This window comes from Haematobia irritans, chromosome 2 (assembly GCF_050003625.1).
Source record: "Haematobia irritans isolate KBUSLIRL chromosome 2, ASM5000362v1, whole genome shotgun sequence".
In the NCBI taxonomy this organism is placed as follows: domain Eukaryota; kingdom Metazoa; phylum Arthropoda; class Insecta; order Diptera; family Muscidae; genus Haematobia; species Haematobia irritans.
In genome coordinates this window covers 36918981-36946524 of record NC_134398.1, presented here as the reverse complement: position 1 = coordinate 36946524, position 27544 = coordinate 36918981, and the positions used below count along the sequence as shown (strand labels likewise).

The 27544-nt window shown below is 31.5% G+C and overlaps 1 protein-coding gene across 1 annotated transcript in view; it reads left to right on the top strand.

Annotated features, from left to right (window-relative positions):
- The window catches only part of Sema1a (semaphorin 1a), a 1157214-nt gene that overhangs the window by 1099384 nt on the left and 30286 nt on the right, over nucleotides 1–27544 (top strand). Inside the window, 5 exon segments of the mRNA XM_075293762.1 lie at nucleotides 35–177; nucleotides 15076–15204; nucleotides 21054–21261; nucleotides 21360–21600; nucleotides 24504–24557. Coding sequence (XP_075149877.1) covers nucleotides 35–177; nucleotides 15076–15204; nucleotides 21054–21261; nucleotides 21360–21600; nucleotides 24504–24557 — 775 coding nt within the window.

Sequence of the window (27544 nt, the reverse complement as noted above, 5' to 3'; positions counted from 1 at the left end):
TATATAATATTTTTATTAATTAATTTTATTATAGCGAATGTGTTGCTCTACAAGATCCATACTGTGCCTGGGATAAAATTGCTGGCAAATGTCGTTCCCATGGTGCGCCGCGATGGCTTGAGGAGAACTACTATTATCAAAATGTAACAACTGGTCAACATGCTGCTTGTCCCTCAGGTTAGTATTAATAAAATGTTTTCTTTCTATAAATACAGAGTAAACAGAAAAAAATAAGAATTGATAAGAGATGAATATATTTTATATTGACAATATTATATAGTGTAAGAATTTACCTTAAATTTCGCCTTAAGTATATGCTGCATTTTTTCCAGGGATATTTTCAGAGCATTAACAATTTTGTTGACAACCAAGTATTTTTTTATTTATTTATTGATTATTTATTCAGGTAGTAAGAATAATAATAAATTTTTCATCTTTTTACCAAATACTTAAGAAATGGGATATATATAGCATAATTCAAGAATTTCCTTTAATTTACGAGTGCGAAATATTAATAGAACTTGCAAAAAAATATTTTACGAAGGAAATAGCTACCACTCCAAAATCTTCGCATATGAACAACTATTTTTTTCTTTTTGTTTTAAATCACGAAATTAATTATTGAGAATTTTTCAATCACAGTAATGATAACATAGTATCAATTACCAAACCCAATTAAAATATTAATTGTTCCAATTAAAAAAATTAATTGTTGTAATTGTGTTTTGTTTCAATTAAAAAATTTTTTTGGCCCAATTAAATTTTTAATTTAATATTTTTTTAAATTGAATTAAAAATTTAATTGGAATTTTTTGATGATTTTTTTTTTGTTCATTAAAATTCGAGCCTTAACTCGCTGAACTATTTCAGTTTTTTTATATATATCCCAGTAAAAAAATTTGGAAGTTCTTCCAAAGGCACAACTTTAAAAGCACTTCCAGAAGATGCACTTCTAATGATCTTTATTTTAACTACCCAGGAAGTTCTTTTAATTCAATTTTTTTTTATAACTTGGTTTGTTCATAATTTTAATGGGTAATTTTAACTTTTTTTGTTTCAAAGAGGTTAAAAACAGAGTAAGAATTCATAAAATGATACAAATCATTTAAATTTTGTCGAAAAAAATGCTAAATCCAATCTGAAAAAATTGTGATTTTTTGAAAATATTTGAGGTCAAACGGTTCCGACAAGCGTTAAAATCCATTAAAAATGATAAAAAATTATAAAAATTATTTATTTGCCAAAATATCACAGAATTTTTTAATTTACATCCAAAACATTGAATTCGGATCACACCTAAAGAAGTGATGCAAATTCAGTGCAATGGCTGTTGAAATGGAGTACTTCCGTCCTATGACAAGCCCATGTTAAATTCATCGCTTCTGCGTCAATTTTGCACCACTTCCGGATCCAAAAAGAACATTTTCATTGCTTTTTTGGCGTGCGCCCTCCAAACATTTGTGTGTTCTTATTTCATTTAGGTTTGGGGTTAATGTTCGTAGTTTTCATTTAATTTTCAATTAATTTAATTTAAATTCAATTAAAAATTTAATTGAAACAATTTTTTTCTCTGCAAGTAGTTTACATTAAATTCGTGCCTTAACTCGCTGAAATATTTCAGTTTGTTATACTCTGCGTTACACTGTGGAACAGGGTATTATAAGTTAGTGCATATGTTTGCAACACCCACAAGGAGACGAGATAGACACATGGTGTCTTTGGCAAAAATGCTCATGGTGGGCTCCAGAGTCGATATAGCCATGTCCGTCTGTCTGTGAACACATTTTTGTGATCAAAGTCAAGGTCGCAGTTCTAGTCCAATCGACTTTAAATTTGACACAAGTATTTGTTTTGGCTCAGAATAGAACCCTATTTTGGAAGAAATCGGTTCAGATTTAGATATAGCTTCCATATATATCTTTCGCCCGATATGGACTTATATGGCCCCAGAAGTCAGAGTTTTACCCTAATTTGCTTAAAATTTTGCACAAGAAGAAAAATTAGTACTATAGTCAAGTGTGTTAAATTTTATTGAAATCGGTTCAGATTTAGATATAGCTCACATATATATCTTTTGGACTAATATGGTCCCAGAAGCCAGAGTTTTACCCCAATTTGGTTGAAATTTTGCACTAGGAGCACAATTAGTAGTCTAGTCAAGTGTGCCAAATTTTATTGAAACCGGTTCAGATTTAGATATGGCTCCCATATATAGCTTTCGCCCGATTTACACTCATATGACCACAGTGGCAAATTTTTAACTCCGATTTAGTTTAAATTTTGCACAGGGCGTATAATCAGCATTGTGGCTATGCGTGCAAAATTTTGTTGAAATCCGTTCAGATTTAGATATAGCTCCCATATATAGCTTTCGCCCGATTTACACTCATATGACCACAGAGGCCAATTTTTAACTCCGATTTAGTTAAAATTTTGCACAGAGCGTAGAATAAGCATTGTGGCTAGGCGTGCAAAACTTTGTTGAAATCCGTTCAGATTTAGATATAGCTCCCATATGTATGTTTTTCTGATTTCGACAAAAATGGTCAAAATACCAACATTCTCCTTGTAAAATCGCCACTGCTTAGTCGAAAAGTTGTAAAAATGACTCTAGTTTTCCTAAACTTATTTTATAAACTCTTGCGAAGTTTCCTTAAAATTGCTTCACATTTAAATGTCTCCCATATTTTTTTTACTAACATTGTGTTCCACCCTAGTGCATTAGCCAACTTAAATTTTGAGTCTATAGATTTTGTAGAAGTCTATCAAATTCTGTCCAGATCGAGTGATATTTAAATGTGTGTATTTGGGACAAACTTTTATATATAGCACCCATGGTATCGAAAATTTAGTGTATAATATAGTCGGCCCCGCCCGATTTTAGACTTTCCTTGTTTATATATATATATATATTTATAGCGCACTCCAAAAATGTTTGTGTTCTTATTTCATTTAGGTTTGGGTTTAATTTTCATAGTTTCCATTTTCTGTTGGGCTTATTTTCTTGGGGCCAAAAAATCCATCGAAAAAAAAAACATAAAAATTTGTATAGCTCTCTCTCTCTTTTCAATCACAGTAATCATAGTATCAATTACCAAACCCAATTAAAAAACTAATTGTTAATTTAATATTTTTTTAAATTGAATTAAAAATTTAATTGGAAATTTCCATAAAAAAAATCATAAAAATTTGTACAGCTCTCTCTCTCTCTGAAACATAGACATTTCATATTTTTGTCTTCCATATTTTTTTGGAACTTATTTCCACTAAGTTCATATTCATAGCGTCCCCCTAAAAACTTAAATATTAAGAGTTGTGTACATTTTTCGGGACTTGCTTTATTCATTGCTTTCCATATAATTTTTCGGGACCCTACTTCATTAAGGTTTTGGGTCCTATTTGTGCGGGGCTCAAAGTCATAGCGCTCAAAAAAAAAAAAAAAACATACAAAATGCTTGGGGTCCCACTTCATTTAGGCTTTGGGGTCACGATGGCAACCGTGACCCCAAAGCCTTGGTAGAATTCTACATAAAATGGTAATTTTTTCTTTTTAGTAGATTGGTAGAATTTCTCATGTTTTGGCCGATTTTGCAAAATGTTCCGCTCCAGCTAAGACGTACCAAATTTTTTTATGGAATTAAAATGTTGTCAAAATTTTTTATAGAAATAAAATTAAAATTAAAATTAAAATTAAAAAAGTTTTCTTTAGAAAAATGATTTGACAAAATTTTATATAATTATATAAACATAACATTTTGACAAACCTACTTAATTTAGGTTTTGGGGCTTATTTTCACGGTGCTCATTTTCACGGGGCTCATTGTCATATCCCCCAACAAAAAAAAAAACATAAAAAATTGGTTATTACAATATTTTATTCGAGCTTATTGGACAGGAAGATTAAGGGAATTGACATCATTAAGTTACTGAAAAGAAAATGCCAGATACCCATCTCCCAAGCTTGACTATACATATATGTTTCAGTGTTGGCCACTACACATTTCCATAGTCTTTAGCGAGATCTGGCCGGGTGAGATGATTCAATTTGGTTCTTTTATGTTAATTTCTTATGAAATTTACATACGAGAATCATTTTTCCCAAATTTAACCATTTTTCACCCGCACTGTGCATCATCTTTTCGTATAACATTACAATCCCTTAATCTTATTTTTAGATTTCGATTTGTTACTACACTAATGTACCAACAAATCGAAATCTATTTTTAAAGACATTGCTGAATTCACTTGATTGGCGAACGATCACACAATGTCTCGTTTCTAGTCAACAACAATTACTGTGATAACTATATGAAACTGGTTTCTAAGGACACAACAACAATTCTAACGACAATATTAGTAATGTTTTTTTCCTTATTTACGACGGGCTCCTCGCAGCTTACTATTTCTATGTTAGCCTGATATCAATGCAGGCTGGTTCAATGTCCAAATCATTTAAACTAGAATTGGTGTTGTTGTGTTCCGTATAATTTTTTGGGGTCCCACTTCATTTAGGTTTTGGGGTTAATTTTCATGAGACTCATAATGATAGTTTTCACTATAATTGTTTGAGTTATATTCATGGCACTGCCAAAAAAAAAAAAAAAACATAACAATTTGGTGCTGTTATATTCCATACATATAATATTCGTAGTTTTCCGTACAATTTCTGTGGTTTTGCTTCATTTAGATTTTGAGACTCATTTTCAAGGGAACCATATACATTTAGGTTTTGGCCTTTATTTCCATGAGGTCCATTTTCATAGCATCAAAATCAAAGACAATGCTGATCTAAGCCTCCATTTTATTTACTATTTTCATTACATTATTATTAATGTTTTAATTTTGGTTTTGGGCTTTATTTTCATGAGGCTCATTTTAATAGCCTCGAAATCAAAGACAATGCTGATCTAGGCCTCTATTTTATTTACTATTTTCTTTATATTATATTAATGTTTTAATACAAAATCGGCTCTTCTTGCTTACAACTAAATTTGATATTTGTTATTATCAAGGTCCTGGATTTTCAATTTTTTTATTGTCTTTGCTGTCGTCATAGTTATAACCAACATCCGCATCCGCATTATCATCATCATCAACAACATCAGTGCTACAGGGCACAAGCATTTTGGGAGATAAAAAAAAACGAGAAATGGCAAAATTGCTATCACTGCCATGTGGTTATTGTTATGCTTGAACTCTCCCGAACACTAGTACACGCACACATACTTTGGCAGCCATATATAGACAACTATACTTTACTATCACATAACAGGTTGGCTGATAAGTCCCCGGTCTAACAAAGAAAAACACATTTTTTTTTGTCAAAATTCGTTTTTATTATTCAACATAGTTCCCTTCAAGAGCGATACAACGATTATAACGACCTTCCAATTTGTTGATACCATTTTGGTAGTACTCCTTCGGTTTTGCCTCAAAATAGGCCTCAGTTTCGGCGATCACCTCTTCATTGCAGCCAAATTTTTTCCCTGCGAGCATCCTTTTGAGGTCTGAGAAGAAGAAAAAGTCGCTGGGGGCCAGATCTGGAGAATACGGTGGGTGGGGAAGCAATTGGAATCCCAATTCATGAATTTTTGCCATCGTTCTCAATGACTTGTGGCACGGTGCTTTGTCTTGGTGGAACAACAATTTTTTCTTTTTCATATGGGGCCGTTTTGCCGCGATTTCGACCTTCAAACGCTCCAATAACGCCATATAATAGTCACTGTTGATGGTTTTTCCCTTCTCAAGATAATCGATAAAAATTATTCCATGCGCATCCCAAAAAACAGAGGCCATTACTTTGCCAGCGGACTTTTGAGCCTTCTGCCAGGCCTTCCAAAAGAAATCTTCCATGAATTTTTTCTTTTTTTATCAATTCAATATTTATTAGAATTTCTCTATCCATAATCTATCCCTGCAATTTTTGTCTTCCACACAAGCCTTTCTTAAAGTGAAATTGTAAGGCCTTCTGCCAGGCCTTTTTTAAGGAATACTATAAAAACAGTATTTCAAACTCATGTGAAGGTTATTCGAATGACCTTTTTACAAATAGTCTTCGCACGTTTACGAATTATTTTCTAAAGTACACAGAAAAAAAATTTACGAAAAATTTTCCAATTAAAATTTTAATTGAGTTTTAAAAAATATTCAATTAAAAATTTAATTGAATCAACAAATTTTTTAATTGAAACAAAAATCTATCACAAAAATTAATAGTATCAATTAATTTTTTAATTGGCCTTCAATTAATTTTTTAATTGATACTATCATTTCAGTGATTGAAGACATTTCAATTAAAAAATTAATTGGATCAATTAATTTCGTGATTGAATAAGAAATTTTTTTTTGTGTAGTAAGCTACAACGATTTATTCGGAAAATATACAAAATTTTATTCCTTTTGCAATCGTTATGGTTGTTTGTTTCTTTGGACTCTTTGTGAATTACAGAGGCCTTACTTAATGTGAAATTGGAAGGCCTTCTGTCAGGCCTTTTTTTAAGGAATACTATAAAAACAGTATTTCAAACTCATGTGAAGGCTATTCGAATGACCTTTTTACAAACAGTCTTCGCACGTTTACGAATTATTTTCTAAAGCAGTAAGCACCAACAACTTATTCGGGAGGAGAAAATATACAAAATTGTATTCCTTTTGCAATCGTTATGGTTGTTTGTTTCTTTGGACTCTTGTGAATTACAGAGGCCTTCCATAAAGTGAAATTGGAAGGCCTTCTGTCAGGCCTTCCAATAGAAATCTTCCATGAATTTTCTCTATTTTTTTCAATTCAATATTTATTAGAATTTCTCTATCCATAATCTATCCCTGCACTTTCTGTCTTCCACACAAGCCTTTCTTAAAGTGAAGTTGGAAGGTCTTCTGTCAGGCCTTTTTTAAGGAATACTATGAAAACAGTATTTCAAACTCATGTGAAGGTTATTCGAATGACCTTTTTACAAACAGTCTTCGCACGTTTACGAATTATTTTCTAAAGTACACAGAAAAAAAATTTACGAAAAATTTTCCAATTATTGAGTTTTAAAAAATATTCAATTAAAAATTTAATTGAATCAACAAATTTTTTAATTGAAACAAAAATCTATCACAAAAATTAATAGTATCAATTAATTTTTTAATTGGCCTTCAATTAATTTTTTAATTGATACTATCATTTCAGTGATTGAAGACATTTCAATTAAAAAATTAATTGGATCAATTAATTTCGTGATCGAATTAGAAATTTTTTTTGTGTGTAGTAAGCTACAACGATTTATTCGGAAAATATACAAAATTTTATTCCTTTTGCAATCATTATGGTTGTTTGTTTCTTTGGACTCTTGTGAATTACAGAGGTCTTACTTAAAGTGAAATTGGAAGGCCTTCTGTCAGGCCTTCCAAAAGAAGACTTCCATGAATCTTCTCTATTTTTTTTTTTTCAATTCAATATTTATTAGAATTTCTCTACCCATAATCTATCTTTGCACTTGTTGTCTTCCACACAACCCTTTCTTAAAGTGAAATTGGAAGGCCTTCTGTCAGGCCTTCTTTAAGAAGACTTCGATGCGTTTCTCTACCCATAATCTATCCCTGCACTTTTTGTCTACCACACATGCCTTTCTTAAAGTGAAATTGCAAGGCCTTCTGTCAGGCCTTTCATTAAGAAGACTTCGATGCGTTTCTCTACCCATAATCTATCCCTACACTTTTTGTCTTCCACAAAATGCAATTGTATTTTGGTTGTAATAAAAATTTCATGTGTAATTGGAGATTTGGATTATTGCCAAAAGTGAAAATTGCAATTTGTTTTGCTACGTCTGCTGCTGGCTCTAACCGATTTTTTTTGCTTTTCACCCAAAAAGCTTCAGGATGGATAGATCACAACAGCCAGGCCATCTGAAACAACCTTTGGCTACAATACCTCTAGCCACCATCCATTGACCAATTTTAAATCTGCAAACATTGTATTTGCTTTTTGGATTCTTTGAATAGCAGCTCAACTGGCTACACCACCAAACCCAGACCATGGCTATAATAATGGCATTTTATTTTTATATGCTTCCTCCAACATTTTTATGTCTCTTAACGAGATTTGTGTTCCATATGTATTATTAATGTAATTCAATTTTTGGCTATCGCCTTGCGTTATCATCAACAACAGAATGACGACAATGACGACGACGACGACCATGATGATGATGTTGATGATGAGACCAAGGACGAGTGGAAACTTTAGTAACCATTCACGAATATATGCAGACATTCACTATCCTTTATAACAGCAAGAACAACAACAACTGGTGTTTAAGTGCCATCACATAAGTTTTTAAGTTGAGTTAAAGTTCACAAGGAGAGTCCAAGGCAGCAACGACCATAACTACTGCAAAACGGACCAAATTTTGTTGCTTTTCTTCTTTTTTTGGGGTAAATCGTTCATCCCATAAAAAGGTGGATGAATGTTTTGCAACATATGCTAGCCAGAAAAAAAAATATTACACACTTGGCTAAATCTTTTGAGAAATTGCGGTAATTTAAAAGATTATCTTCAAAGAGGTCCTATATGCGAAAAAAAAACACACACACACACACACAGGGAGAGAAAAAGCTGTTTCAAGGATACTAAGTAATGGTTGTCAACATAAGAGATTTCTATTGTACACATGACTACACATATTCGTACTGAAAAAAAAACACATTTATATGGCTTCATATAGGAAAAGTATATAGAAAATTTGAATATGAAAAATCTGGTGATATTTATATTAGAGGATAAAGAGAATAAGTGCTGGAAGTGTCCTCGAAACAAATGAAGAGAAAAAGGTAGAAATATGGTGTTCTGAATTCAAAGTGTCATGGATAAATATTGAAGTTTATATTTTTAAGAATGCCGATAGCCTCTAGTTACCAGTGCCGTCCTAATAAAAAAGTTTATTATAAATTGCATTTATAATAAATTAATAAATAAATAATGAATTAAATAAATAACATAATAAATAAATTGAAGCTTTTTTTTACTTAAATAAATAAATTGAAGTGTATTATTTAAAGAGCATTTCTTATTAAAATAATTAGTTGTAATTTTAGAAAATTTGTGTATGAAAAATTTGGAAATTTATATTAGAGGCTAAAACGAATGTGTGCTAGAAATATCCTCGAAACAAATGGAGACAGAAATAGGGTCCTTTAAATTCAAAGTGTCATAAATAAATATTGAAGATTATTATGTAAAGAGCATTTTTTTATTAAAATAATTAATTTTTGTTTTAATTTAAACCCAAAATACACCCTATATATTAAATTTTATTTTAGTAAATTTAGTTTGTAAAAAAAAATTCTATTGTAATTTTCAGCGGATTTCACTTTAAATAAATTAAGTTTTTAACATTTTGTTTTGTTTTTTTTTTGTTTGGCTAGCATTTACATATGGTAGTTTCCGAAATTAGATATATAATTTCCGTTATATTAAGATGCTTGTGACAACATTGTTCCATGTTCATAAAAAAAACTATTTTTTTTTTATATTCAATCACAAACTTAATTGATCTACACGCAAAGAAAAAAAACGTTTGGAAAACGTGTACCGAAAACGTTTTTCTTTTGTTAGAGTTTTTTGAATTGCTTCGAAAAGTATACACTTTTATCACCAAAAAAATTCGTTTGTTACAAAATTTTTATTTTTTCAGTAAAAAAAGATATTTTTGAACCAACAACACAGTCCATTTCGTTTATATCAAACACTGTTCTTTTCTAAATTTAGGTCTTTAATAAGACACATTTTACAGTTCATAGTAAAAATTTAATATAGTAGAATGTAATGTTGAAAATTTTTGGGAATCTTCCGATCATATCTGGAATATATGTACAAAAAAAAAAAAAAAAACTTTGGTCGAAGCAGGGATTGAACCCACGACCTTTGGCATGCAAGTCAGACGTAGCAACCACTGCTCCACGGTGCCCAACTAAATGTATTTTTCTGTTAAATAAACTTTATTTAATCGGCTCGTGGGCGCCGCAAGCTATGCTATATAAATATAACTTAGTTATATGGGTAATTGTCTATTGATGACAATAATGGCTACATGGCTCAGTGGATAGTGTGTTGGCTTACAAATTGCATGGTCCGCGGTTCGATTCTCCGTCCAGGCGAAAGGTAAAAAAAAATTTTTAAATTTATAAAATCGTATAATTTCTTCTACATTGTTTGTGTTACAGAAAAAGGTGCTAAGAACTAAAAAACTTCGTGGAAGTGGGAAAGATGTGAGGGAAAATGCAATTAGCCAGAAAAAAATTTTTTTGAGTTAGTCTTTATGAAATTGTTTTTACATCCTGGAAAAGAATAAACGTTTATCACAAAAAAAAATATGCTTTTCTTCCAAATACACTTCCTTTCAACGAAAAGCAAATGAGAAACGAACCTTGTTTGTCTAAAATTTCGTTTGGGAGGAAAGAATTATTTTTTTGCGTGTAATTAATTATACCTTCCACCATAGGATGGGGCTATATTAACTTTGTAATTCCGTTTGTAACACATCGAAATATTGCTATAAGACCCCATAAAAAAAATATTCTGGGTCGTGGTGAAATTCTGAGTCGATCTAATCATGTCCGTCCGTCCGTCTGTTGAAATCACGCTAACTTCCGAACGAAACAAGCTATCGACTTGAAACTTGGCACAAGTAGTTGTTATTGATGTAGGTCGGATGGTATTGCAAATGCGCCATATCGATCCACATTTACGTATAGCCCCCATATAAACGGACCCCCAAATTTGGCTTGCGGACCCCCTAAGAGAAGCAAATTTCATCCGGTCCGGCTGAAATTTGGTACATAGTGTTAGTATATTGTCTCTAATGACCATGCAAAAATTGGTCCTCATCGGTTAGGTTAGGTTAGGTGGCAGCCCAATGTATCAGGCTCACTTAGACTATTCAGTCCATTGTGATACCACATTGGTGAACTTCTCTCTTATCACTGAGTGCTGCCCGATTCCATGTTAAGCTCAATGACAAGGGACCTCCTTTTTATAGCCGAGTCCGAACCGCGTTGCACATTGCAGTGAAACCACTTAGAGAAGCTTTGAAACCCTCAGAAATGTCACCAGAATTAATGATGTGGGATAATCCACCGCTGAAAAACTTTTTGGTGTTCGGTCGAAGCAGGAATCGAACCCACGACCTTGTGTATGCAAGGCGGGCATGCTAACCATTGAATCACGGTGGCTCCCTGGGTATCTTTACATGAAAGAAAATTTTGTTAGGCTAGGGTCAATTGTCTTTAAATTTGTGGAGTTTTTGTATCTTGACCACAAACCAAAAAAATAAGTTCGGGCAGGCCGAATCTTATGTACCCTCCACCATGGATTGCGTAGAAACTTCTACTAAAGACTGTCATCCTCGATCGAATTACTTGGGTTGTGGAAATACTTACATCGTTTTCTAAATTGTGAGTTAGTCCATACGTGGTATATATTAGACAAAAAAGGTATGTATAGGTAAGTCTACAAATAATTACGAATCGATATGGAATTTTGCACGGTACTTAGAGAGCCAGAATTGAAATGAACTTGGTATGGACCAATTTTTGTGTGATTGGGGATCGATTTATCTGAGGGCTATATATAACTATAGACCGATATGGACCTAGTTAGACATGGTTGTTATCGGCCATATACTAGCACAATGTACCAAATTATTATACCAACTGACTCGGATGAAATTTGTTCCTCTAAGAGGCTCCACAACCAAATCTCCGGATCGGTTTATATGGGGGCTATATATAATTATGGACCGATGTGGACCAATTTTGGCATGGTTGTTAAATATCATATAAAATACTAACATCACGTACCAAATTTCAACCGAATCGAATGAATTTTGCTCTTCCAAGGATCTCCGGAGGTCAAATCTGGGGATCGGTTTATATGGGGGCTATATATAATAATGAACCAATGTGGACCAATTTGTGCGTGCTTGTTAGAGATCATATACTGACACCATGTACCAAATTTCAGCCGGATTGGATGAAATTTGCCTCTCTTAGAGGCTCGGCAAACCAAATCGGGGGATCGGTTTATATGGGTGCTATATATGATTATGAACCGATGTGGACAAATGTTTGCATGGTTGTTAGAGACCATATACTAACACCATGTATCAAATTTCAGCCGGATCGGATGAAATTTGCTTCTCTTAGAGGATCCGCAAACCAAATCTGGGGGTCTGTTTATATGGGGGGTTATACGAAAAAGTGGACCGATATGGCCCATTTGCAATACCATCCGACCTAAATCAATAACTACTTGTGCAAAGTTTCAAGTCGATAACTTCTTTCGTTCGGAAGTTAGTGTGATTTCAACAGACGGACAGACGGACATGGTTAGATCGACTCAGAATTTCACCACGACCTACAATATATATATATATATATATATATATATATATATATATATATATATATATATATATATATATATATATATATATATATATATATATATATATATATATATATATATATATATATATATATATATATATATATCTATATATATATATATATATTCTAGGTCGTGGTGAAATTCTGAGTCGATCTAACCATGAAGAATATATATTCTTTATAGGGCCTTAGATCAATATTTCGAAGTGTTACAAACGGAATGACAAAGTTAATATACACTATGGTGGAGGGTATAAAAATTTTGATTTTTTCTAGCAATTTTTTAACTTTTTATACCCTCCACCATAGGATTGGGGTCATTCCGTTTGTAACACATCGAAATATTGCTCTGAGACCCCATAAAGAATATATATATTCTGGGTCGTGGTGAAATTCTGAGTCGATCTGAGCATGTCCGTCCGTCCGTCCGTCTGTTGAAATCACGCTAACTTCCGAACGAAACAAGCTATAGACTTGAAACTCGGCACAAGTAGTTGTTATTGATGTAGGTCGGACGGTATTGCAAATGGGCCATATCGGTCCACTTTTACGTATAGCCCCCATATAAACGGACCCCCAAATTTGGCTTGCGATTGCTCTAAGAGAAGCAAATTTCATCCGATCCGGCGGAAATTTGGTACATGGTGTTAGTATATGGTCTCTAACAACCATGCAAAAATTGGTCCACATCGGGCCATAATTGTATATAGCCCCCATATAAACCGATCCCCAGATTTGGCTTGCGGAGCCTCTTAGAGGAGCAAAATTCATCCGATCCGGTTGAAATTTGGTACGTGGTGTTAGTATATGGTCTCTAACAACCATGCCACAATTGGTCCATATTGGTCTATAATTATATATAGCCCCCATATAAATCGATCCCCAGATTTGATCTCCGGAGCCTCTTTGACGAGCAAAATTCATCCGATCCGGTTGAAATTTGCAAGGTGGTGCTAGTATAAGGCCGCTAATAACCATGCCAAAATTGGTCCATATCGGTCTTTAGTTATATATAGCCGATCCCCAATCACACAAAAATTGGTCCATATCGGTTCATAATCATGGTTGCCACTCGAGCCCAAAATAATCTACCAAAATTTTATTTTTATAGAAAACATTGTCAAAATGTTATTTCTATAGAAAAATTTGTCAAAATTTTATTTCTATAGAAAATTTGATCAAAATTTTATTTCTATAGAAAATATTGACAAAATTTTATTTCTATAGAAAATTTTGTCAAAATTTTATTTCTATAGAAAATTTTGTCAAAATTTTATTTTGTCAATATTTTATTTCTATAGAAACTTTAAACTTAATTATATACGTATTTAATCGGCCTTTTTTAGTTTAATATATACCACGTATGGACTTTGTGGTATATATTACGGTGTTAGGAAGTTTTAAGATACCTTGCCATCGGCTTCAGTAGAAGTTTCTACGCAATCCCTGGTGGAGGGTGCATAAGCTTCGGCCTGGCCGAACTTACGGTCGCATATACTTGTTTTAGCTACTTTTTGGGCAAATCTAGCGGTTTTTGATGAAACAATTCTGACAAAGCTGATGAAGTCACATATTGTTTTTTGTAAAATAAGAAAGAAAAATAATTTTTTAAGTAAATTTAATTAAAAACTCTGAATTATACCCTTTAAATAATAAATATCAACGGATTTAATCAATTAGCTTTTATTAAATTTTTTAATAATATAAAATAAACTAAAATTTATTGAATTTCGAATAAAATAAATTTATTTTAATTCAATTCATATAAAATTAATATTAATATATTAATAGAAATATATAAAATGACAAATTTAAATCAATTAAATGACAGTCAACTAAACTAAATCAAAATTTTAAAAGGTAAAAAAATAATGAAAGAAAAATTAATTTAATATAAAATAAATTTATTTTAATTCATTTCATATAAAATTAATCACTATAAAATCAATAGAAGTATATACAGTAATCCCTCGATTTACGTGGTTTCGATTTACGTCGTCAAATTTTTTTGTTCTATTAAACTTTACGTTTATCAGAAACGCCTTCCATAAGTAAAATAAGTATCAACGATGATGACATCGAAAAAAAATATTTTCTGAAATTCGTACCGAAATTACTGAATTTCTTTTATTTTTGAAGTTTTTTATTATGTGCACACCCATACATACTTAATTGGAGTTAGGAGTAAATATGAGCAATTTTTAATTCGGTTTACGTCGGTTTACTAAAACAAAATTTCTTTCAATTCGATTACATTAACCAATATTTGTTGGTCTAAAATTTCGTAGGAAAAAATTCTTGTGAGTTAGGAAACTATTTTAAAAATATTTAAAATACCTTCCCATCTTATCTTAATTAAGTTTTCTATTTTTTTTAATTTTTCAAAATTAGGTTAAAAGTGTGGCAGGCCGATTTAGACTTAGCTCACTTAGACTTTTCAGTCCATTGTGATAATTTTTTTTAATTGAATTTTATTAATTTTAGTTTAATTTTATTTATTGATATCTGTTTTTGTTTTTTTTTTTTTTAACTACATAATAAGATAATAGGAAAGCGTTCTTATATGATATTAACGTTTAAATATTTTTAAATTTTTCCTTTAACTCCTAACAAATATTATTTATTTTAATTATGTTAATTTTTTAGGTAAAATTAATTCCAAAGATGCCAATGTTGGCGAACAAAAAGGCTACCGTGATGATATGGGCCTATTGGATCAACGTCGTCAGAGTAAAGATCATGAAGTCATTAATTTGCAGGACAAAAATTTTGAAGGTATGTTTTGCATGAAAAATCCCAAACTTTAAATATATCTTTTATTTTGCCAATTAATTGCTTGTAATGCCTATTTAATGTTGTCAAATATTTCAAAAACAAAACAAATATATATATGCATGTAAATATTTTTGGTTACAGTTTTATACAAAATATGCTATTGTTTCATAATTTGCTATCATCTTCATTTTGATATTTTTTTTTATTAAATATTTTTATATAAATAGTAAACTCCACTAAGGCTAAATCATTTCTCGACTACCTTCACATTTCCTTTAAGTGTAGAAAAAATTCACTAAAACCAAATTTATTAGAAAGTAGACATATTTTAGTTATATATCCTGTTTTCTAAGTCTTTCTTTATTGGGTATAGTCGAGAGAGTCTGTTCGTATTTTTTTTATAAAATTCTACCCATTTTGTGGTTTATTACAAACTTCGTTACCAATTCCAATAAATACTCAGCTTATCCTTTTAAAACATCCATCCCGGCTACGTGACCACTCAAACCAAATTGTTCAGAAAGTAGACAAATTTTAGTTATATATCCTGTTTTCTAAGTCTTTCTTTATTGGGTATAGTCGAGAGAGTCTGTTCGTATTTTTTTTTTTTTTTGTAAAATTCTACCCATTTTGTTGTTTACTACAAACTTCGTTACCAATTCCAATAAATACTCAGCTTATCCTTTTAAAACATCCATCCCGGCTACGTGATCATTTGTTGAGTACATGTGCACATTAATGTCCACTTTGTTTCACTTTTGGCAACTATTACTATTCGCTTCAAAAATCCTTACCTGTTTTAAAAAAATATAGAAATTTCAAAATATAGCGAATTCATTGACTCACTTTTTTTAGCAGCTGTAACCTTTAATTCATTTTCGCCGAATTTATTCTTTTCTGTTAAAGAATCATCAAAAATATCATCCTTCCAAAACCATAGGAAATGATCCAATATTACACAAAAAAAAATTAAACTATTTTATTGCAAGAATGGACTATGTCATGGGAAAATTGAACTAAATTGTACTCCACATTTTGAGAAATACCACAAAACGTTGTTAAAACCAAGAAAATGTAATGCCCTGGTGTACTTTATAACCACAAATCACCACGAAATTACATCCTCTCATAGAAGAAAAAATGAACTAAAAGTAAAGAAAAAAATCATTGATGCCAAATCATGACCATTTTAATCATACTGTAGTTCTTTCTTACAATTTTTGGGAATCGTTGGAAAATTTTCTCTTGCTCATATTGAACTTATGTGTACGGTCATTTAACTTTATTCCCACGTCTTGTTAATAAAATGTTTGTGAAATTCTTAAAAAAGGAAAACCTAATTGGGCTGAGGAAAATTTCGAAAAAAAACATTTAACTACAAACAAATATTTTTTTTGCAATAAAAATAAGTCAATTTTAGTGTTAGTTTAACTACGGAATTTTCTTCGGTGTGCTAATGACATTGGATTATATCATACTGCTCCAATGACATCTATTGAGTAAATATGACAAAATTTTCTCGGCTTCCCAATATTAGTGAATTAGTTTTATTTGTTGTATATTCATCCCGTCAAAACTTTTGTCCCATAAAAAAATTAATAGACAACAGTTTTGTAAAGCAACACAGAAAAAATTTTTTTGTTATCATTTAAAATCAATATTAGTTGGTAAAATTAATTGTTAATTGAAATTGCTTCAGTTACAGAAATGATAGTAACAATCACCAACTTCAATTAAAATATTAATTGGTTAAATTAAAAACATTAATTGACCCAAATTATTTGTTCAAAGAAAAACTATTTTATTAGTTTCAATACCAAAATTATTTCCAATCCAATTAATTATTAATGAAAATTGCTTCAATCTCCAATGCCAATCAAAAAATTGATGTATCCAATAAAAAAAAATTAATTCAACTCTTATATTTTTCTTAAGGATATTGGTATTGATTCCGAGCCAAACATGCGCACAGTTGTCGATCCCTTTGGCCAAAAATAAAAAATCAAAGTTAGAAATTTTTCAAGCAGTGTAGCATCACTGTTTCTTATGCAAACAAGGTTTTACAATGTGTATTTGTTTTTTTTTTTTATTCCATCTGTACTCTTTAAGAACGGCTTCAAGAGAGAGCAAGTAAGCAGTTGGTTTTTGAAGTGTGAAAAGTATAAAACTAAGTGCACTTTTAAATAAATAAAACAAAAGAAGGAAAAATTATATCCAAATAAATCGAAATGAATATTGAACTAAATGGTATTAACTATATTTTAAAATAAAAAAAATGTTTAAAACTGGTTTTAAATTAGTTAAAAATCATTTTTTGTCAGTCTAATTCTTTCGTGTTCGTTCGTTCTTATATGTAAATTTTATGTAGAGTTTCAGTTGTGTTCCCCCCTGAAGTCTCCAATAGGATATTTTGTGGTTTATTAGTTAATGTCAAGATTCTAAATTGATAAAAATCAGCTGCTTTCTTTTGCCCCCCTTTGTGTTATCTCCCTAATACCGAAGTGGTCTTGTTTCTTTATATCCAAATATGAATTTTTGTGTGGTGTTTGTTAACACTAGTTTACACTGAAAATGTACATTTGATGACTTTTCTTATGTATTTTGATCTGCTGAATTTGAAAATGAAGGTTAAAAATTTTATGAATCCGTTTTTGAAATATCCCGTTATTTTTAGTTTTTCTGACTTTCTTCGCTAAACAAATTATACCTCGAGCTAGAAATGTCCGATTATATCGTTGTTTGTACTTGAATGCAAGGTATTGAGATGTCGAACAAACGTGTATAATAAGATCTCTGATAAGTTAAGTGGTTCAAAATATATCGATGAAAATAGGGCGAATTTTCAAAACAATCTTGTTTTACAACTTCATGAAAATCGGATAAAAACTACTGCCCTGGGAGTAAAATCATGAGATCGGTCTATACGTGGGCTATACCAACACATGGGCTGATTCACCTCATTTCCGTTACATCTATTTGTGATCTTAAAATAATTCTAGATTTTAGATTTAGGCAAATCGGATAGAAAGTACGTTTTCTAGAAGCCCAAAAAATAAAATCGGAAGATCGGTATATATAGGGGCTATACCAACGCACGAACCTATAACCATAATTTTCTTCACACCTATTTGTGGTCCTAAAATACCTCTGTATTTCAAGTTTAAGGAAAGCAAATACGGATTCTAGAAGCCCAAGAAGTAAAATCGGGATATCGGTTTATATGGGGGTTATATGAATATATTGACCGATAGACACCATTTTTGGCGCTCCTATTTGCGGTCCTAAAATACCTCTAGATTTCCAATTTCAGGGATATCGTATAGAAACTATGGTTCCTAGAAGCTCAAGAAGTACAATTGGGAGATCGGTCTATATGGGAGCTATACCAAAACTTGGACCGATACACCATTTTTAGCACACCTAATTTTGGTCCAATATACCTTCAGATTTCAATTTTCAGCCAAATCTGATAGAAAATACAGTTTTTAGAAGCCCAAGAAGTAAACTCGGGAGATAGGTCTATATGGGGGCTATACCAAAACGTCACCAATCAATTCCATTTTATCATTAAATAGTCCTGACATTATTATGAAGCCGTGACCGAAGTTTCACGATGATACCTATACTGGAAGTATTTTTGGCCGCTAACTCCATATAACACCGACCAGTGTGATGCGGTTTCTTTAAAATGCGAATATTTTAGCCTAAATGTAGGCTACATAAAATTAAAAATAGAAAAAGAAAACAGATTTCATTTTTCCAATTTTCATTCCCTCTTTCGATTTATTCATGTATAAATAAAAGTCAGTTAAAAAATGCACACTATAAAAAATACCTCAAAATAAACAATATTTTCTTAAATTAAAAAAAAAGAAACCAAAGATATATAATTTTCCAAATAAATATTTGCCTATGAAGGGGCGTAAATATCAAATTTTAAAAATAAAATATTTAAGTCACACTGAAAAAAAGCATGCCCGGTTCCAAAGATTTTGTCTTTACTTTAAAAAATTTGGTATTGATTCCGAGCCAAAGAAGCGGAGAATACAAGTAAGGATACTTTTAAGACACAATTTTCTTTTAAATATGGGTTTTGTGTACTTGTTTCTAGGAAGCAAATTTTAATTGTTCGCTTTCTCAGCTTTTTTTCTTCATATGCTATCAAAGTCCCTTAAAAACAAGTTAACGACAACTTTATATTCCAAATTAAGACTCGACTTCCAGTAGAAATTATGCTATATTTCAAGTAAAAAACTTCTTTAAAATAAAGTTTTGGAAAACATGTCCTATATTTGAACGATTTTTTGCTTTGTGGTCAAGATGCAAAAAGACAACCAATGTAAAGACAATTTCATTAAATATAAAGAATTTTTCTGAATTATTAAAGTCAAGTTGACCTTAGCCCAAACGTGTTTTCTTTCATGTTATGATACTCATTTTTAAGTCAAATCACTTAATTATAAGGACAATACGACTTCATTGAAAATTGTATCGACTTTTGGACAAGGAAAAAAACTTTATATTAGAGAAATGCGTCTTCTATGCTAAGCAAAATTTGCATTCGTATTTTAAAGACATGAAATCTTTGACCTCACGACAATATTTTTTTCAGTGCAATAATTATGAACGTTCTTTTAATTAAAATTTCTTTATGTTAAAAACATTTTCCCTTAGTATTGTGTGTATTACGTGTCTTGAAATTTAGGTAAATAATCATAAAATATTTTCAATATTTTTTTCTGTACTAAATTCAAAAAATTATTTTCGTTTAATTAAAATGTTCTTTTAATTAAAATTTCTTTATTTTAAAGACATTTCCTTATAATTAAATAAATTAGTTGTATTACAATTTAATCTCACATTATAGGTCAATATTTTTTTTAGTGTTGAGGTTATCGAATTGATACTTGAGAAATTTTCCTTAATCAATGAAGGAGGGTTTTAAAATGTTTTTTCTAAAAAGTTTTTATTTTCATCTCATTTGCATGCAATCGCCAAGCTATTTATTATTCTCATTGCGCGAAATATAAAAAACACGCTGTTAATAAATATTTTATTTGACAATAATTCGGAAAAAATACATAAAAAAATTAAAAAAAAAAAAACAAAAATTTAATCCCTGTATATTTTTCTTAATGTTTCTCTTTGTTCTTTCTATTTTTTTCGTCTTTTTACATGTTGTTTTGTAAATTGTTATAAATTTTTCAATGTTAACGAAAAACAAAACGCCAAATTTAATATACATGTGTGCCATTTCTTGCATCTCAAACACGCACAAACACACAACAAACCAAATGAAATTGTTATTGACACACATATAATCCAAAAAAATAAAAATCTCAATCTCAACTCATACTCTCACTCTCACTCTAACTCTCTCTGCCAAAACTCATATATTCAAACATGGCCAACATTTGATTGAATTTCGTTTATTTTCTTTTATGTGTTTGTGTGTTATTGGATTCCTCGATGTTTGATGTTTAATTGATGTTCTTGCTGTTGTTGCTGTCCTGTGTGCCAACATCCCCCTGCCAATACCCGAACACGTTTATATTATTCCGTTGGATTTCTTTTTATATGTGCATATACTATTACAACAACTACAACAACACACTTGCACCGTACTCAATTTACACCTGTCCAAATGCATTCTCAAAAAAAAAAAAACAAAACAAAAACAACAAATGCATTCAACACTTATCAAATCCCATATGCACTCACGCCCACACACACACCACACACTCTCTCCCTCTCTCGAACACTTTTGACCACATACAACTCTACCAACACCAAATGAACGTACACCACTATGTTCTGTATTGGGGATAAACAAAACTAATCACATAAAGGTCCACACATTTCTCCAGATATCATAAATGCCCAGTATACGGTGGAAACTTTGGTGATGGCTGTTTTAGCGGGATCGATATTCTCGCTGTTAGTAGGATTCTTTACAGGCTATTTCTGTGGCCGTCGTTGTCATAAGGATGAAGATGATAATCTACCATATCCCGATACGGAATATGAATATTTTGAGCAAAGGCAAAATGTTAATAGGTAAGTGTAAGGGGTGTTGTTTTGTTTTTGTGGTGTCGTCGAAAGCATATGCAAATATCATATTTTTAACGTCTATTGTTTTTTTTTTTTTTTGTTAGAATTCAAGCTGAACCCAAATTATTACCTCAAGTTGAAGAGGTAACCTATGCCGAGCCAGTGCTATTACCACAACCACCACCAAAAATGCATTCGCCTAAGAGTACTTTACGTAAACCCATGCCACCTCACCATGGTCCCAACTCAGAAACGTTCTTCCAATTCCAGCCAGATGGTTATAATACCCAGCAATCATATCGTTGTCGTGATAATTTTGGTACTTTAAGATCTCATCAAGTAATGGTAAGTTTTTGATGAAAACAAAATTTAAATATAAACTCTAAAAAAATATAAACCCAGCAACACACAAAAAAAAATTTCTGATTCAATCACGAAATTAATTGATCCAATTAATTTTTTAATTGAAATGTCTTCAATCACAGAAATGATAGTATCAATTAAAAAATTAATTGACAGTCAATTAAAAAATTAATTGATCCAATTAAATATTTAATTGATACTATAAATTTGTGTGATTGATTTTTTTTTCAATTAAAAAATTTGTTGAATCAATTAAATTTTTAATTGAATATTTTTTAAAACTCAATTAAGATTTTAATTGGAAAAATTGTGGTGAAATTTTTTTCTGTGAAGGTAGAAATGTTAGGATGAATTTAGAAATGTTTAATTAAATTGATATATGTATATATACAGGGTGACTAATATGTATTACAACCAACTTGATTTCTGAAATGATTGTCCGTTAGATTTATTCCAGTGACAGTTTGTTTTATTGTTTACAATTTTACAATAGCATTTTGATCTATTGCATTCAGAAAAAAGTCATGCGAAATGGAATTCAAGTCTTTTAAAAGGTGGTTTTTTATGTGCTATAGCAAAACATTTTTTTTCAAAAAACTCCATATATTATTACAATATCCATATGAACTGATTGGACATGAATATTATGGAATTGATATTATTACTAGCGTATCCCGGCCCGCTTCGCTGCGCCTTCCGAAGCCTATTTGTAGGAACATTTTGCGTTAACTCAGTCAGCCATATCCTTCGAGATGACAACAAATTCGAAGAGATTTGAATTCTTTCCAACAAATCGGACAACTTGCCTTTTCGTTTATATACAGAAATACGGCAAATATGCAGATGCAAAACCGTCAGTCTTGACAAATGTGCTTTGGAAGGCGCAGCGAAGCAAAAAATCGGACAAAAGGAAACCTTTTCTTATCTTCGCTCCACCCCGACAAGATACCGGAAAATCACGTACCCTATATTAATTTCACAAACTACCCAATTAAATTCCAATTAAAATTTTAATTGAGTTTTAAAAAATATCCAATTAAAAATTTAATTGATTCAACAAATTTTTCAATTGGAACAAAAAATCAATCACAAAAATTAATAGTATTAATTAATTTTTTAATTGGATCAATTAATTTTTTAATTGACCTTCAATTAATTTTTTAATTGATACTATCATTACTGTGATTGAAGACATTTCAATTAAAAAATTAATTGGATCAATTAGTTTCGTGATTAAACCAGAAAAAATTTTTTTGTGTATGCCCTCTTATTTTTCCCCGACCAAATATTAAAAAAATCAGGAACCTGATATAAATTTCATAACCTCATCCGGGTTTTCCGTAAAATTTCAATCGGAGAATTTTAGTTTTGTTTTCACTGTACTTTAAAAAAAGTTCGGGCAAAAGGGAGGTCCCGATCCCCGACCAAATATCGAAAAATAAAGTAGCCGTTTTTTGTCTAGACGCCCCCATTCAATCTTCCCTGAAATTTTCAAGCAAATAGGATATTTTGTTCCAATTTTCAAAAAGTGTGGCAAGGGGGAGGTCTTTCTCCCCTCCCCGTCCAAATATAAACGCAACAGACACCCCATATTAATTTCATAACCAAATATCGAAAAATAAAGTAGCGGATCTTGGTCTAGATGCCAACCCAAAACTTCACTAAAAATTTCAAGCAAATCGGTCAACTTTGGTCCAATTTTCAAAAAGTCGGACAAAGGGGAGGCCGCCTCCGCGACCAAGTATCAAAAAATGAGGTAGCCTATTTTCACCACATGAGCGCCCCCTACGATCTCTGAAAGTTTCAAATAAATCGGTTCAGCCGTTTCGGAGCTTACCTGGAACATACAAACAAACAAAGAAACAAAACAAACATACTTTGAATTTTATGTGTACGAGTAGACGTTATTGACTACATTATGTGGGAGCCACCGTGGTGCAATGGTTACCATGCCCACTTTGCATACGCAAGGTCGTGGGTTCGATTCCTGCTTCGACCCAACACCAAAAAGTTTTTCAGCGGTGGATTATCCCACCTCAGTAATGCTGGTGACATTTCTGAGGGTTTCAAGCTTCTCTAAGTGGTTTCACTGCAATGTGGAACGCCGTTCGGACTCGGCTATAAAAAGGAGGTCCCTTGTCATTGAGCTTAACATGGAATCGGGCAGCACTCAGTGATAAGGGAGAAGTTCACCAATGTGGTATCACAATGGACTGAATAGTCCATGTGAGCCTGATACATCGGGCAGCCACCTAACCTAACCTATGTGGAAAAATGAACTATCTCGTACGAAAATTGAACTAAATTGTATTTCAGATTTTGAGATTCATTAAACTAACGAATATTTTCCGATAGTTATGGATTTTTAATTACCATTTACGAAATTCATCTTCCTCGAGAAAAAAAATGAACTAAAAATAAAGAAAAAATCTTAAGCGCCAGATCATTCCCATCTTAATCACGCTGTAGTTCATTCTTACTATTTTTGAGAAGTGTACGAAAAACTTCTTCTGTTTTAGTTAGAATTGAACTAATTTCTATGTCTCAAAAATTTTACTGCCATTTAGTTCATAAAATTTTTGAGACATACTTGGAATAAAGAAAAAATCGTTGGACTGGGAAAAATTTCTTAAAAAATTTTAAAAATGAACTAAAACAAAATAAAATGTTTGCAATAAATATTAGTTCATTTTAGCATCAGTTTTACAACAGAGTATTTTTTCTGTATATAACACTTATAAACTGATCTCGAGCCTTGGCCTCTAGCAGGGCACACTTCTTATAGGATTTTCTTATATATGAATTCAACATATGATTCATTCAATTCATTTTAACTTTGTAATATATTATTAAATTTGAATTTATCCTTATTCCTTTCTCTATAGGGTGATAACTATCGTCGAGGTGATGGCTTTTCCACCACTCGCAGTGTCAAGAAGGTAAGTTAATTCCTCTCGTCATTTTTTAATATCATCATCATCATATAGCTCATAATTTAATCACATTTAACTATATGGTCACTAGATGTGTTTTTTAAGTTTTCTTTAAATAAAATATTGTTTTTTTTTTAGTTTTATTTAATAAATATATTTTTAAATAACCATTAGTGAAAGCCTGTTATATGTCGTCGATTGGTGTATAATTTTTTTTTTGTGAAGAAGTAGTTAGCAATGATTGATTGTGACTTTCACCATTCTTCTATGATTGTTATAATTTATAGATAAATGTTTAATGTGTGTAGTTGTTTTAATTTTTTTGTCACATAACTATAAAAGAATAATAAACGGAAGAGCATGTAGAGCATTATTTATTATTTATAATTTAGTACTAACCAATATCATAATCTTCTCTTAATCCTTTGGTGTCTTCTCTGTCTATCTCCTAGATCTTTGTTAGCTTCATTTGAATTTCTAAGAATGGTAGAGACGAAACACTGAAGTCCTTTGGAAAGAGGACTCGTTTAAAATTCTGTTTTGTTATGAATACAAATGACATTTTTTTAAATATAATATTGTAATTTCCCAAGTAATTTCATCAAAATCACTAGGAGGTTCCATAAGCAAAAATTAAGTTTATATTTTGTAAAAAAATGGAAGATGTTAAAAATAATTTAATATTTATAACCATTTTAATTGATTTTTTTTAAAAATCACACCAATTCAAGAAAGCACAGAAATGAGCAAATTAAAATCTTAATATTTTTTCTTTTTGCTGAGTGCCTCACACTGAAGATGTTTAACCATCGCGAATCGAACTAAAAGGTTTTTTATTTGAATGATCATCCCTGAAGAAGTTTAACCAGCACGAATCGAAATATCCTACTTTTAATTTTTAAAAGGTTTTTTATTTGAATGATCATCTCTGAAGATGTTTAACCAGCGCGAATCGAAATATCCTACTTTTAATTTTCTAAAGATGTTTGACCATCTTGTATCGAAATTTATCTTATTTATGATAATCCCTGAAGAAGCTTGAGCATCTTGAATATCTTTTCATTTATAATAAAAAACAAGTATAAACGGCCGTAAGTTCGGCCAGGCCGAAGCTTATGTACCCTCCACCATGGATTGCGTAGAAACTTCTACTGAAGCCGATGGCAAGGTATCTTAAAACTTCCTAACGCCGTAATATATACCACATAGTCCATACATGGTATATATTAACCCTCCGGCATACACATGTTTCGATAGTCACATTCGTAATACATGGGGCCTGGCCAGACCCACTATGTATTTTAATGTATTTATATGGAAAATATGCTATTTTGTTGATATTATTACATTATTACTGTCGTATTTTCCGTCCTGATTTTTTCACACATCGATAGGTAATAAAATTTTAGGAGGGTACAGAAGTTTCAAATCTCTAGCTATATTATAAATGTATTACAATTAGAATCGAAGAAGGTCTGGCCAGATTCATGTGTCTGTCCGAGGGTTAAACTAAAAACTGCCGATTAAATACTTATATAATTAAGTTTAAAGTTTGTATAGAAATAAAATTTTGACAAAATAAAATTTTGACAACATTTTCTATTGAAGTAAAATTTTGACAAAATTTTCTATAGAAATAAAATTTTGACAACATTTTCTATAGAAATAAAATTTTGTCAAAATTTTCTATAGAACTAAATTTTTGACAAAATTTTCTATAGAAATAAAATTTTGACAAAATTTTCTATAGAAATAACATTTTGACAATGTTTTCTATAAAAATAAAATTTTTGTAGATTATTTTTGGCTCGAGTGGCAACCATGATTATGAACCGATATGGACCACTTGTTCCAAGTTTCAACCGGATCGGATGAATTTTGCTCCTCCAAGAGGCTCCGGAGGACAAATCTGGGGATCGATTTATATGGGGGCTATATATAATTATGGACCGATATGGACCAATTCTTGCATGGTTGTTAGAGACTATATACTAACACCACGTACCAAATTTCAACCGGATCGGATGAATTTTGCTCTTCTAAGAGGCTCCGGAAGTCAAATCTGGGGATCGGTTTATATGGGGCCTATATAAAATTATGGACCGATGTGGACCAATTTTTGCATGGTTGTTAGAGACCATATACTAACACCATGTACCAAATTTCAGCCGGATCGGATGACATTTGCTTCTCTTAGAGCAATCGCCAGCCAAATTTGGGGGTCCGTTTAAATGGGGGCTATACGTAAAAGTGGACCGATATGGACCAATTGTTGCATGGTTCTTAGAGACCATATGCTAACACCATGTACCAAATTTCAGCCGGATCGGATGAAATTTGCTTCTCTTAGAGCAATCGCAAACCAAATTTGGGGGTCCGTTTATATGGGGGCTATACGTAAAAGTGGACCGATATAGACCAATTTTTGCATGGTTGTTAGAGACCATATACTAACACCATGTACCAAATTTTTGCCTGATCGAATGAAATTTGCTTCTTTTAGAGCAATCGCAAGCCAAATTTGGGGGTCCGTTTATATGGGGGCTATACGTAAAAGTGGACCGATATGGCCCATTTACAATACCATCCGACCTACATCAATAACAACTACTTGTGCCAAGTTTCAAGTCGATAGCTTGTTTCGTTCGGAAGTTAGCGTGATTTCAACAGACGGACGGACGGACATGCTCAGATCGACTCAGAATTTCACCACGACCCAGAATATATAGACTTAATGGGGTCTTAGAGCAATATTTCGATATGTTACAAACGGAATGACAAAGTTAATATACCCCCCGTCCTATGGTGGAGGGTATAAAAAATTATTTAATTTTAAAAGAATGAATTAATGAATTTTTTTTTTGTACAATTTATTAGAAAAGTATATCGAGTTTCAAAAACGAATGAATGATCATCCCTGAAGAAGTTTAACCAGCGCGGATCGAAATATCCTACTTTTAATTTTTTAAAGATGTTTGACCATCTTGTATCGA